This window comes from Cheilinus undulatus, linkage group 23 (genome assembly GCF_018320785.1).
Source record: "Cheilinus undulatus linkage group 23, ASM1832078v1, whole genome shotgun sequence".
Classification (NCBI taxonomy): Eukaryota; Metazoa; Chordata; class Actinopteri; order Labriformes; family Labridae; genus Cheilinus; species Cheilinus undulatus.
Genome location: NC_054887.1, coordinates 4,719,324 through 4,733,350, shown reverse-complemented (window position 1 = coordinate 4,733,350; position 14,027 = coordinate 4,719,324). Strand labels below are relative to the sequence as shown.

The 14,027-nt window shown below is 39.1% G+C and overlaps 1 protein-coding gene across 1 annotated transcript; it reads right to left on the bottom strand.

The window, feature by feature from the left end:
• Positions 1-241: 241 nt before the first annotated feature.
• LOC121505481 lies at positions 242-9,521 on the bottom strand. The gene is made up of 10 exons (XM_041780858.1): positions 9,384-9,521; positions 9,225-9,295; positions 9,037-9,145; positions 8,400-8,551; positions 8,149-8,291; positions 7,865-8,027; positions 6,178-6,265; positions 6,006-6,084; positions 4,137-4,207; positions 242-2,209 (listed from the first exon to the last, which is right to left on the bottom strand). Exons 1-10 carry the CDS (start codon positions 9,416-9,418, stop codon positions 1,375-1,377), a joined length of 1,746 nt encoding a protein of 581 aa, XP_041636792.1. The 5' UTR covers positions 9,419-9,521; the 3' UTR covers positions 242-1,374.
• Positions 9,522-14,027: the final 4,506 nt, after the last annotated feature.

Below are 14,027 nucleotides of genomic sequence, written 5' to 3'. Positions count from 1 at the left end.
TTTTAATCAAATGTCTAGTCTTTATAAAAATCATCTAACGATGCCAAAAACTCACTATCAGTAATCACAAAATTGAAATGTTATATTTTATACACTACCTGGCCAAAAAAAAAGTCACCACCAATAAAAAGGGATCGCCTTTAGCTTTGATTACAGCACGCCTTTGCTGTGGCTTGTACAGTAGGCACTAGGCATGATGGGTGCATCACTTCACCTGCCTCTCTTCTTACCCTGATGCGCCCATCACTCTGGAACAGGGTAAATCTGGACTCATCAGACCACATGGCTTTCTTCCATCCCTCCAGAGTCCAATCTTTACGCTCCCTAGCAAACTGAAACCTTTTTTTTCTGGTTAGCCTTACTGATTAGTGGTTTTCTTAAGGCTACACAGCTGTTCAGTCCCAATCCCTTGAGTTCCCTTTGCATTGTGTGTGTGGAAATGCTCTTACTTCCACTATTAAACATACTCCTGAGTTCTACTGTTGTTTTTCTTCGATTTGATTTGGCCAAACGTTTAAGTGATCGCCGATCACGATCATTCAGGATTGTTTTCTGACCACATTTCTTCCTGGAAGACGATGGTTCCCCACTATCCTACCAGTTTTTAATAATGCGTTGGACAGTTTTTAACCCAATTTTAGTAGTTTCTGCAATCTCCTTAGATGTTTTCTCTGCTTGATGCATGCCAATGGTTTGGCCATTCTTAAACAGACTAACACCTTTTCCACGACCACAGGATGTGTCTTTCGACATGGTTGTTTAAGAAATGAGAAGTTACTCATTGCATCAGCTGGGGTTAAATAACTTGTTGCCAGCTGAAAGATAATCGCCCGTGCAATAATTATCCAATAGGAGGCTCGTACCTATTTGCTTTGCTAAATCCAGGTGGCGACTTTTTTTTGGCCAGGCAGTGTATATTAAACTTGCAGGCTGCACTGAGTGAGCAACGTGTTTATTCATTTAACCTTTATTTAACCAGGTTAGTCCCACTGAGATCAAAGATCTCTTTTTCAAAGGAGACCTGGTCAAGAATGGCAGCAATACAGTTTCAAGATCAAACACACTCAAACTCGCACAGTTCATGTGGTCCACAGGATGGCCTCCACTGCACTAAAAAGAACCTTGAATTTAATTTTCTCTCCTCCTCTGCTGCTTTAAAGTAAACTGAAACAGAAACTTTAGTCACACAACAATCAGCATTATCCACCTCCTCTCATATTTTACATTCCCTGAATTCAAAGAAACTCAAAACAACAAAAAGCAAGTGCATAAAAAATAGTAGCTCTACAAGCACTGGTAGCCGCTGTCTGTGATTATCGGCATGGACTGATCAGCTGAGATCAGGGACAGAAGAGGTCTCTGTAGCTCAGAGTTTTATACTGTTTGAGGGGTCTTGATGTAAGGGTCCTCAGGATGGTTGCAATGTTCCTCTTTCTCACCCCCTTTCATGTCTGAAATGAAAACACTCGGCTCCACTAGGTGTTGAAACGGCTGATAGTCGTAGTCCACTGCAGGGATGCTGTGTGACTCTGCAGGCACAGAGCAGGGATTTTCATCACTAACAATGGCCTCGGCATCAATTTTTCCATTTTCAAAACCCTCACATGCAGCTTCAACTTCACATACAGGATCACATGATGGGGTTGTGTTTGTTCCACTGGAGACGGAGGATATACCGGAGTCTTGAAATGAACATGTCCCTGAATTTATGTTGCACGGCTGATAGGAAATGTCAGTGGGTATCAAAGAGAAAGGCAAAGTGATGGGTGGACATGGTGCTGCCTGTTGGTAAGTAGAGATCACAGTGGCACCCTCACTTGGACGGTGCGCAGTCTCGCAGGGCATTTCAATCTGGACCTCAGAGATGTCTGTCGTAGTCTGAACTGGGTCGCCAGGAATGGGGATGGAGTAGGTTTTATTTAGGAATGCAGACAACCCGGAGCTCATGTCCTCATCTTGTACATCACAAAGGTTGTGAGGAGCACAGAGCAAACTGCTGTCTTGGGGAAAGTCTGTCATTAGGCCAGTGGTCAAAGGTGATGTTGTTGAGATGATGATCTTAGAGAGGGCTTTCCTGGTGGCATCCTGAACTTCACTTATAATGTCTGCAGGTTCTGAGTTGGCGTCGCGGAGACAAGAGGAGCCAGAGCCGATTCCACTGCTTTGTTGAAGGCTCCCATCACTGGAGTCTTTCAGTGGATGTTTAAACCTAAACACAGAGAAATGGTCACCTCAAACTTAAAATCACAAGGAAAGTTGCATTAAAAATTTTAGTCACATAACTGTTTGGAGCTCTGGAGGGAAAAAGAGTACTGTGTGGAGCTGCAGCACAAGCTTTTTAATTTACAATCTCCTCAGTACAACACCTTTATATTATCTGACAACCTCAGAAAATGGAGATAATGGAGATTTGAACACTTGAGACCCAGGAAGAGAGTACCAGGATCACTGTCAGCTTTCCCTTCAGTCATTATTATAGGGCAGTAAATTAAGTTAAATGCAGAAGTATTCTTTCAAGTTAGCAAAATATTACATGGATGAATCAGGAGAAAAATGTTATTTTGTTCCCAAGAGGACAGCAGACATTAACCCACAATCCCTCCTCTCTGGGTTTTCTTTCTGGCTTGTCTTCAAATTATTTAAAAATAGATTCATACATCAGAACAAGAACTGTGTTTAGTTTAAAATATTTAAAGGAACCCAACATGATCAGATGAATTCATCTTACTGGACAGATACTTGTATCTCTCAGAGAAAACTCACTAGATATCTGCATTTTGAGTAAATTTGATCTTATAAACTCACCACTTTTTGGTCCGTATAAAAGTAGTATGTACTAATGAAGGGAGTTTCTCCAAAGAAAATGCTAAAGTGGGCTTTTACTTTGAAAAGCACAAACTGGAAGTGTTTTTATACTGTGTTCATCTTCACCTGCAACATATTGTACTGGTGTGGAAACAGAGAGCTTCATAAATAGAAAACAACTTTATGAAACAGACACATTTTAGCTCCTGGCCTTCATCTGGTTCATCAAGAAACAAACATATTCTACCATTGTCGACGTACATATTTGCTACAACAAGGTAAATGTGGCTCTCTATTTATCATTTTCCTATCTATTTTGACCGATGCCCACTTGTGGTGCTTGGAAAAAATGGACAAGACCTCAAATCTTACAACTGTCTGTGCGTGAGACGTGCTTATCAGCATGTGACATGCAACCCTAACACTGGCTGATAACAGCCGGTTAAGACATAGTACGCTGAGAACCACTGTGATGTCACACTACCAGTGCAGACCAAAACATGGCGGCCTCCTGGTGAGTTCATAAGCTCAGACTAACGAAGGTCGTTTTCACACCTGATAGTCCGGGGGACTCGGTCCAGTTTGGAACAGAAGTTGCAACATTGTTGCACTTTCCTTTGGTTTGGTTTGCATTCACATTGCTCTTGGCTCAAACAGACCAAACCGTCTAAACACCTGCAACCTCTGCCTGCTAGGGGCGCTGTTGTTACAAACAAACGGTGATGAAGAAGAAAAGAATGCGTAGAAGAAGACGAAATCGGAACTACGTCTCTTTCTGTCTGTCTTTTTTCTACATAAACAATGGAAAAAAAAATTACGCTCTTTGGGGGTGCATTGGGGAATTAGGAGCAGCCAGCGAGGCGGTGAGGTGTCCAGCATGTCATTCTTTACATGAGACGAACATATCAGCACCTGAGTACGATGTGTTGCTATGGCTACACAGACGCCAAGCGAGGAACTAACATGTATGTGAGTGTATTAAATCACATATAAATCCATATATCATTATGCTTTATGCCACTTTCCGCCGTTGGTTCACAAGTTGGTCCACTTTGCTTTCACACCTCAAACAAACCGCACCAGGGTTCATTTAAAGTGGACCAAACAGTTCTGGTGTGAATGCGCCCTAAATATGCAGATATCTAGTGAGTTTTTTTGTGCATACATATGACAGATCCAATTAGGTGAATTTGTCTGATCCTGCAAGGCTTCTTAGAAATAAAACTGGTTAAAACTGGTGCCAACTGAAATGGGGAACTTCTGATTCTTCCCTTCCAGGTGGGCAGTACCAGACATACATCATGAAAAAAATATATATTTTTGATGCTTACCACAGTCTCCTGTCATCTGAGAGAGGCTCAACACAGACAGAGGAGAAGATGGGCGGTGCAGTCTTCAAGAACTGCAACATAAAGAAAAGAGAAATATCAAAATGACTGATCTGAAATGTTTCAGTCATCTTGAGTGAAGGATTCTACATACACCATAGGGAAAATGTTTCTTAAATTTCTGGAAAGATTTCGGTTTCATGATCACTGACATATCAGCCTTGGTTTGATGGTGAAACCCATGGTTACTGGTGGAAACAGGACATGCAGCTTAATGCCTTTATGAAACAATCAACAATTAAGAGCTACTGTGTCCCAAGTAGAACACAAGCAAAATGGATTTGTCTGTTTACAGCAAAGCAAAAATAAATAATCTGCCTAAACAAACAAACAAGTGAACATTTTAATGCACACAGCAAAAGAAATCTTCCAAAAAAAAAGTAGGCAATGTTCTGCATAAATACTGCAGTCAGGGTTCCTACACACTTTTAAAAACCAAATCCAACACTTTCAAAGACATTTTTAAGACCTGACTGTGAAAATTCAATACCACTTATTGCGCAGTAGCGGGTCAAAAATGAAAGGTGTGTGAGATTTCTTGGTACACTAGACCAGGGCTGTATTTTCTGATTCAATCAACTGTTTATGAAATGTCAAAGGGTATAGGACTTTTTTGGTCATAAATGCCCAATTTTGATGATTTCTGGCACATTCCTTCTATTCTATCAATATGCCACATACTACTATTTATCATTGCACATTTTAGCAGGTGTGCTGAGCTGACTCTAAACATTTGAACTACTAAAGCAGAACAATGCTTTTTGTTGGGAAAAGCTGTCAAAATAAGGGTGGGCTGCATGGATCTTTAAGTGGGCAAACTGGTAGTCCAGATGTTAGAGAACTGGACTAGTGTTTCACAAAAGCTCAGAGTGCTGCACAGTGCCAGATAAAATTAGAGAGGCATTTAATTTAGATCACCCAACACTGAATTCCCTGAATTCTGGAAAATAACTATGCAACAGTTGTGGAGGAAGATGTTAAAAATCATGTAAGGCTGACTGGAAGCATGTCTTAGTACCTTTTAAAATGTAAGACCACTCACTGGGAAAAGTCAGACTTTTAAGGCCTTAAATTTCATATGTGCAAATTAGGGCTGAACGATGTGCAAAAATAATGTAATTACGATTTTTTCCCAAATATTGCGATTGCAATTTAATATGCGATTATTCTTGGGTTAATCTTACTTATTTTTCAACAAATTCAAGCAATAAATAATTCTATAAATAAGACCATGTACATTGAAAACAATGAAATCATTTCCGAAGCAATTAATCAATATTAGCATGCATCTGAACGTGGGGGTGCAACAAGCTGTAAGCTATAAAGGAGGTGGCTGGGGTGGAGGAGGTGAGGCTGGCTACCAGCTGATCGCAGCTGTGGTATGACTTTCATGAAGTAACGCTAGGATTCATCAGTTTTAGATAGAATGAGTTTACTATTTTTGCTCTAATTGCAAATGTAATGTAATTTGCTGTGTTTAAGGGCATCATCATTTTTATGTCACTTGTTTTGACTGAAAAAACAAACATAAAACACAAAAAGGAGGACTTTTGTAAACCATTACTAAAACAATGACACTTGAATGTTTGCAAAATGTGCAAAAAAATCTCTGCTGCTGCAAAAATTTGATTTATTAAACTGGTAATTTGACACATTTTAAGTTCAAGACATATTACATATTCTGCGGTCTGGAAATTGCAGCATGCCATATTGGGATTTAATCTAATTTGCGATTAATTGCCCAGCCCTAGTGCAAATAAGACTTTTCAAGGATCTACAGGAACCCTGTATATTGTTTCAGTGGAGCCACACCTTTTGCTCAGATGGATGCATATCAAGAAGTTTTGGATTTGGACATTTTTCCACTGTGTCCAACCATTTTGATCTGAGTCTGAAAACAAAAACAAGAATCAGTTAGCATAAATTAATTAATTGATAAATAAATAGGCCTTTCATATGATGTACTGTCATTGGCATTACTTACTTTATGTAACAGCCATATATAACACCACTGATGAGGACTGCAGCTACACAGAGGCTGATGATGGTGAACGGAGTATCTGAGGACATCGCTGTGGGAAATGGTAGGAAGTTATTTAGGTTGTTTTTGTCCAGATTATAAATACCAGAGAGACAAACTACACACTAAATCAAAGATTTAACCCCTTTGTTCCCCAAAGGCATAATAAACGTAGGATATTTTCCTTAAATAGGAAAGACAGGGACTTTAGCTCAGACACAAATAAAGCCAGAATGAAAATGGTATGATAAAGCATCTTAACACACTGTCAGTAGAAAATGTGGTTGATGAGGTTGTCTAAGTAATGGTGGAGCAAGAAAGAGGAAGGAGAGAGAAATGTGAGTCCACTTTAGCTCATGGATCCATAAAGGCTTTGATAAAACAGTGTACAGACGATAAAAGCATAATTATGATGATTGTTGCCACCATCTGCTTTAACAATGTAGGTAAATGTTTCCCCATTTATGGCAATAATTTGGCAGTGTGAGGCCAAAAATGGAAGGATGTGATGACAAAGAGTAGTTTTACTACATTGTACTGTATTTGAAGAAGTACTTCCAGATTACATGCAAGTTTAACCAGAAACACGTAAAACTATGTGTTTTAATTTTATCTTAAAACACATAGCATAAAAAAACCTAAACCAATAAAATGTTTCAAAAGGCTGCACAAGTCTTGCCTGTTTGAAAATATGTTGGCTGGTTTCATTTTTAAAATACATTTCTTCTTAAAGAAATTCTACATGACATAAAAAATACTAACTGGAGCATCAAAGTACTCAAACAGTTTCAATAAACCAGCGTACACTTCACAGTTCTTAAGAGTTGCTATTGGTCAAATGACAGTCATGTTTACTAAATAAATGAGTTTTATTTCATATGGATGTCTGTTAAAATTAGAGCTGGGGAATTAATCAAAAATAAGATAAAACCGCAAAATCGCCTGCTGTAATTTTCAAATTGCACAAGGTGCAATATTTCTTTGACCTGAAGTTTGTGTCAAAATACCAGTTTTATTTATTTATTTATTTATTTTGAAGCAGATGTTATGCGTGGCATATCATGCAATCATTCGGATGCCGATTTTTAAAAAAAAATAGTCTACAAAAAAATCCTACTTTCCCCTTTTTTACCTTTTTCTTATTAAATATAAGAATGACAAAAACCCTACAATGCATCAATTCGTATCCAATTTGCAATACGAGACAAAATCATCAGAATTAGGTACTTTGAAAGAATTGTTCGGCCTTTTTTAGGATTAAAAGAAAGTTAGGGAATAATCGCATATCAAATCACAATTGCAATATCAGGGAAAGAAAGTGCAAATCAAAAAAATGGGGAGGCTTTTGAATTAGAGGCATCAGGAGCCTTTAGACGTAAAACAATATTTTATGCACTATTCCTACAGCAGAGTTCTGACACAACTGACCACTCTCCTTGAACAGCTAAAATATTTGTCTTGTGAATCTTTCTTACACTGATTAACTAAAATGATCTGCTTTTCCCATGAGGATAGGTCATTTTCACAACACTGTACAGGGCTGTTTTATATGAATATCTATCTAAAATTTGATATTCACTAACATTTAAACAAATTAAAAAATGTGTAGTGCATGAAAAGTGACAAAAACAGCAGTAATTAAGACACTTACAGGTTGTAAACTCCTTTTCGTTACTACTGTCACTGAACTTGTTGCTCCAGGCCGTGTAGCTTCTCACACTGACCACATACGTTGTCCTTGGCTCCAAGAGTCGTCCTTGTATTTCATAGTCGTTTCTTCCGTTAGCTGCAGTTTGGTTAACCCGTACAGATTCCTAAGGGGGAAAAAGAGGATCAGACAGTCATTTCATTAACTTAAACCACAACCTAACATAATCAGATACGCAGGTCTGAATCAAACAAAGTGTTGTACAAAGCTTATGACTATACTTGTACCTTTTTAGTGGATCCTTTAACACGATAAGTCACTTCAGCAGTCAGACTCGTACTCAGAATGTCGTCCACGTTTGTCAACCAAACAACTTTAAAGTTCTCCATGGATTCATTGACTGAGATGATTGTTGGGGTTTTGGGCTTTACTGTAGAAAAACAAGAATTAAAGAGGGAAACTTTGAACATTTCTATCCACTTTAAAATGCTGAAGCTGATATTCACATTTTGGAGGAGTGTATTTCTGATCAACTTACCGCTGCCTTTTACATTGATGGGTTTTGACTCAATGTTTTTGCTTCTTTTCCAAACTCTTGATTTTAAAGTGTCATCTGCAATAAAATAAGGCATCTGGATGGAGCAGCAACACTGTCCGTTGTCACACTGCTTTAAAACACAGCCCTTATCCCTGTGGAACAGAAAAAAAGCAGATTGTGAAAGTTAGGCCAGCAGATCCTACAGTGAGGGGACAAGACATGCCTCTAAAAAACCAAAGGACAATTTAAAGAGTAAATAAAATACAGTTTTGGTGGAGGTGCATCTACCATAGAATTTTTGAAAGTCCTTTAAGAACACTTTGGGATGTATTAGCCTCATATTATGTAGGCAAATTGGTTCAAACTGATATTAAACCATAATCATTATGTGATATCAGTACATTTTAAGCTTAAACCACTCCAGGGACAGTGAGGGTCCCTTCTCTGTCATTTCGTGGACTGAAAATCTTGGGAGCCAAATATGTTAGACAACGAATCTGTGGCTTTTTAGACTAGGCTCAGCTGGTTTTAATACAAAATGATAAAGAAAACAACTGAATTCAGCAAACAATGTGAATTCTAGGTACTGTTTCTGATGGCCACACGGTATGTAATAAAACCGTAAAGACCAGCTTACCGATACCAGCTGTCGTTCACAAGAGTCATTCTGTATTCGGTACAGTTTTCCCCTCCAAAGTGGCAAAACATGGTTTTATTAAAGTCGTTGGTACAGTCAAGACTTTGGCCTGAAAAATACAGACAATACAAAAACTCAGAGAAAATGTCTAATATCGAGTCGAAGCCTGTCCACTTTGCTGTACGTACCATTAATGCATATTACAGTCGCAATATTCCCCAAAACCAGCAGGATGAAAGTGTTGCGAACGCCAAGTCGCCTGAAAGCAGAAACAAAAGTTGATTTCCTCAACTTTAACACGACAAATGAGGTGATGGAGGTCCTGTAGTATCAAAAATATCAGTTACCTCTTCAGTCCCATCCCGAAACGAATTATTTCCATCGTTTCCTCCGAAAACAATATCCCAGTTCAACTCAGTTACGGCCCATTCTGACTGAAAGGGAACTGAGTCTGCTGCTATTTACTCTGCAGAGTCACAGTCTCACTCTTCCTGCTCTGGGAAGCTCATGCTTACTGGAAATGTTGCAGCACTAACTCCAAGGAAGGAAGGCCAGGGGCGGAGCTGGGAGTTGCCAACATCAGGGGCTTAGCCCAAGACTAGGGGAGTCTGGGGGCATTCTCCCAGTGAGATTTTTCCTGCTTTACAGACGCTATTTTCATTGATTTATTTCCCTACTAGACTCAGAATTTGAAATTGATTATTTTGTTGTCAATAAGCCTATTACTGTCAGTGATTCATACTCCAAGTATTCCTGACTTTCTCTGCACCCTCCACTGTCCTGTCCTCTCCAAAAAGGCAACAAACCCTAAAATAAATGTTTAAAAAACATATTAAGTAAAAACATAAAAAAATACTGTACATAAAAAGTAAAAAGGCTCTTTAATGAAATAGAAACATCAAAAGCAGTGAATTTAGTAGTTTTTCTTTGTCACCAAATGTGGAGATGAATCAGCCCATCCTCTCACTGATAACCTGAGTCTCTGCTCCGTCTGATGGCTGACTTTGTCTCCGTATATCCAGGCTTTTTGTCTTTGTCAGTGAGTCAGCTGTTCTTTAAGAAAAACTACAGCCCTGATCCTTTCACCAACAGTCTGGTCGGCCATTTTGAATACTGTTATTGAATATTGTTACTGATGCCTCATTCAGTGGCAGAATGAACAGGTGTCAGTGGAGCATCAAGCTCTTTGACGGAGGAGGTGCTGCGCTCTTGCGCTGCGTCACTGTCCAGGAGAGGTGAACAATTTAATCTCTGGTTTCCCTCCAACAGTGGCAGGTGAGTTCACCTGGATTTGTGTACAGGTAAAAACGTCACGGTACACAACAGCACGTGTCACAGAATGCATCTTTGCATCAGAATGCTGTCATGAATCATCCATTGAAGCTGTCAGCTGTGGACAGGACAGGAGAGCGTCCCGGCAACCTGGTGAGAAGCGGCAGTGATTTTGCTACTTATCGACGACCCTAACCCTTATGGGCGTGACGCTGATGGCGTAGGGCGCATCCGCAGAACCACAAAGTAGCAATTTTTGATGGGTAGCAAAAAAGGACAGAACATGCTGGAAGAAGTCCCGGTACGCTAAGGGGCAAAATTTAGAAGCCCACTTCTTCATCACCGTTTTAAACCTGTTGTGTTATTTAAATGTATATTTTGATACCCTGTTATTCCCAATTAGTTGACTAGAAAAAAATCTGACCAATTTCCACTGTGTAAGTGCTTAGTCAAAGACAGCCCTAATGACTTCACTGAAAATAATGATAGTAATTTTAAGACACTTCAGTCTATAGGCTTTGTTATAAGATTTACATGAAATTAATCTATGATGAACACACACTTTAAGTGTTACAAAAAAGTCAAAGTTATATTTCTTATGTATTTTTAGGATTTGATTGATCCACTTTCCCCACACGTTAATTTATGAGTGTAGGAACAGTGCACACTGATTCTAATGTTTTGGGTGATGATGGCATTCAATTCAGCTCACTTCTTTGTCTGTATTCTCTTATCCAAACACACACTGATAAACAGCTGTCTGTGACTTCGTGGGATACTGCTGTGAAGATTTCAAGCCTGGTCCAAGTTTGCTTGCATCCCCATCTTGTGGACTTAGAAGGAACCACAGAAGAAGTGGTGTTGAGGATTGCAACAGCTTATTCTCGGCAAAACTATACTGCATGTTGACATGAATTATGTTTGAATGCACAGGTATTATCACCTTCATAATGATATACAGTCAGAAATAATGTGAAAAGAACTTTGAACAGAGATTACAAGTCTTCTTGTGCAGTGTGCAATAACTGACAAGTGTTAAAGTTACTATAGCCCATATGGATGAAATAAAAACAGGATCAATTCTGTTAAAAACTATTTTAAAGTTATGTTTTAGATAGTTATGCTGCTGTAGGCTTGGACTGCAAGAGGAACTGGCACTAAGCTGGCTGCTTTAAAGGTGTTTTTATTGAGACAGGTGAAAAGTGAGTTACGAAAGCCCAAACAGGAGGAAATGAATGCATGAATAATCCTCTCCTTCTGAGCTAGATTGAAGTGATAACTATGAGATTTTTTTTAAAACAGTATGCATATGAAATTAAAGTAGTAAAGTACATATAACATACAATATTTACCAATGATCAATCAATCAATCAATATCAGTGATCAACCACACTTATCAACTTATCAATTGTCAAAACTAAAGGTGCGTTTAGACCAATTTAATTTTTTTCTTGTCTTTACAGAGCTGATTTGGATGTGTCTGAAAACTTAATCTTTATTTTCCATGGGACACCTCTTCTGCAGAGTGGTAGGGCGTGAAGGTCTCTTTGGCCCAGATGGACTCCTTTGCTTAGTTGTGGCAGCAAGTGAAGACCCCAGCTGGAGCATTGGTGGCATGCATGAAAGAGAGGAAGTTAGTCACAATGTGTCACTACAACAGCAAGCCTCTTTACTTTTATAACATCTTAACTTGTATTAAAGGCGACAATGCGTTTTGAGATTTGCGGCGACTCACATATGCAGTCCGCCAGAGGGCCGTCTGAGATCGACGGTCTACAGCCAGACCTCTCTCAAAATGGTCACAAAAAAAAATCAGTTTTAAAAAGAGATGATGGTTTCAGTTCAACTAATACATGGCACAGCTCTGAGTGAAGATGGCTCAAGCATCTACTGCAGTGTGCTTCTGAGCCCAGTTTCCAATGCTCTTTTGTTCCAGTGCTTGACAAGAAAAACGAATGCTGAAATGAAAACTTCAGCTTACGACTTTTGGAGCGATTCTTATGAGTCAGTGATGTGACATGTTTGTCAACACTGGCTTGGAGAAGCTGAGGGGATCTGTCGTAGCTCCTGGGAATCTTGAACCCCCTTAGGGTTGACGTATGGGGGAAAGAGAGACGTAGAGTAAACAGGTGGGTGGATGGGATATGGAATACAAGACAGAAAGGAGAGGAGCTAGTCAGGTTTGTATTAATGCAGACACAGGCGTGTGTGGTGTGTCCTGAAACTCTCCTTGTAAACACCATGACTATAACTTTGGTTTCAGTGCTTTAATTTCCATCTTTGATCTTAAAGGGCTCACTTACAGCAGGCAGTCTGCACTGTGCTCAAGCATGCTTGACTCTAAAAGTTGAGTTTATTTGACTAGTTTGAGTGCTTCATACATCGTTCAAGCATTGGACACTTCCTTGACCCTGGCACAGATGGAAGAGGTGTGCTTCTGCACAGTACAATTACTTATGTACAAGAATGAGTGCATATTAGTGACATATAATCAGTGTGACGTACTCTCTTACTCTCAAGCTTTTAAACAGTTTCAGAGTGTTTCAGGGTTGTATCTGACTAAAATGACCCAAAATAAGCTACCAAGTGAGCAAAGTTACTGACGTGTTTTCAGTTTATTTCCCCATTGTGCTGACTCTTCAGAACTGCATGTGTCATATTACATTGTGGTAGTGAATCTGTGTGCAGGCCCAGTTGTATTTGAAATGATTTATTTTTTTTTTCTAATTCCGTTCATTATTTATTAACTCGCTGCTGCACTGGCCCGAGAATTACTGCAATTTTGTCATACACCTGATGTGCAATGACAATTAAGGTAGCTTATCTTATCTTGTCTTATCTTTCTTTGCAAGTTAGTAAGCAAAAATTTTCATGAGTGTACTTGGATGGATGTATTAGTGTTTAGGGTTTCACTTGACACCTCTTGCCATAATGTTCCTGTATTTTACTATTTTGACAGTGTGCTGTTCAATTATGTGAGTTACCGTGTTGCTTCCTGTAACATGAGCACCATCTGCTGGGTTAGCTCAACACCTTAACCCCAAACTTCTCGCTGCGGTAAAGCTAGCCTCCACTTCTGAAACGATGGTCAAGCCAGCCCCCACAAGGTTTTGTGGTGCACGTACAGAACACACATTACAGCAAAGATGTGAACCAGTTGTATTTCAAAATAAAAGGCCATGCTGGTTTGATAACGATTTATGAGAAGGAGGTCGACTTAAGACACATGACACGATGCACTCTTTAGGGATTTCAAAATAAAAGCCACCTGAAAAACATCAAATTCACTTTATTCCTGACATGTTTTAAGTTGGATTAAATATGAACTCCCTATTACCACAGATTCATTCCACCTTAAATTGATAGTTTGCAACCCCACAATGCAACTGGCACCATGTCAAGGTTATCTGGTGTGGAATTTAAAGATAAAATAATTATTTGAAATTGTTGAAAAATTTGAAATAATTTGAAATAATTAAGAAAGCCCCTGTTACCACAGAGTCATTCCACCTTAGACCAATAGTGGGCAACCCCACAATGCACCTGGCACAGGAACAAGGCAAACTAAAGTGGAATTTCAAAATAAAAACCTTCTAAAATATGTCACATCCACTGTCTAATTGCCTAGCTTTGAATTAAAAAAATTATGAAACCCCCTGTTATTGCTCAAAGTAATGTTTCACCGAGATTTGAACTCGGATCGCTGGATTCAGATGCCA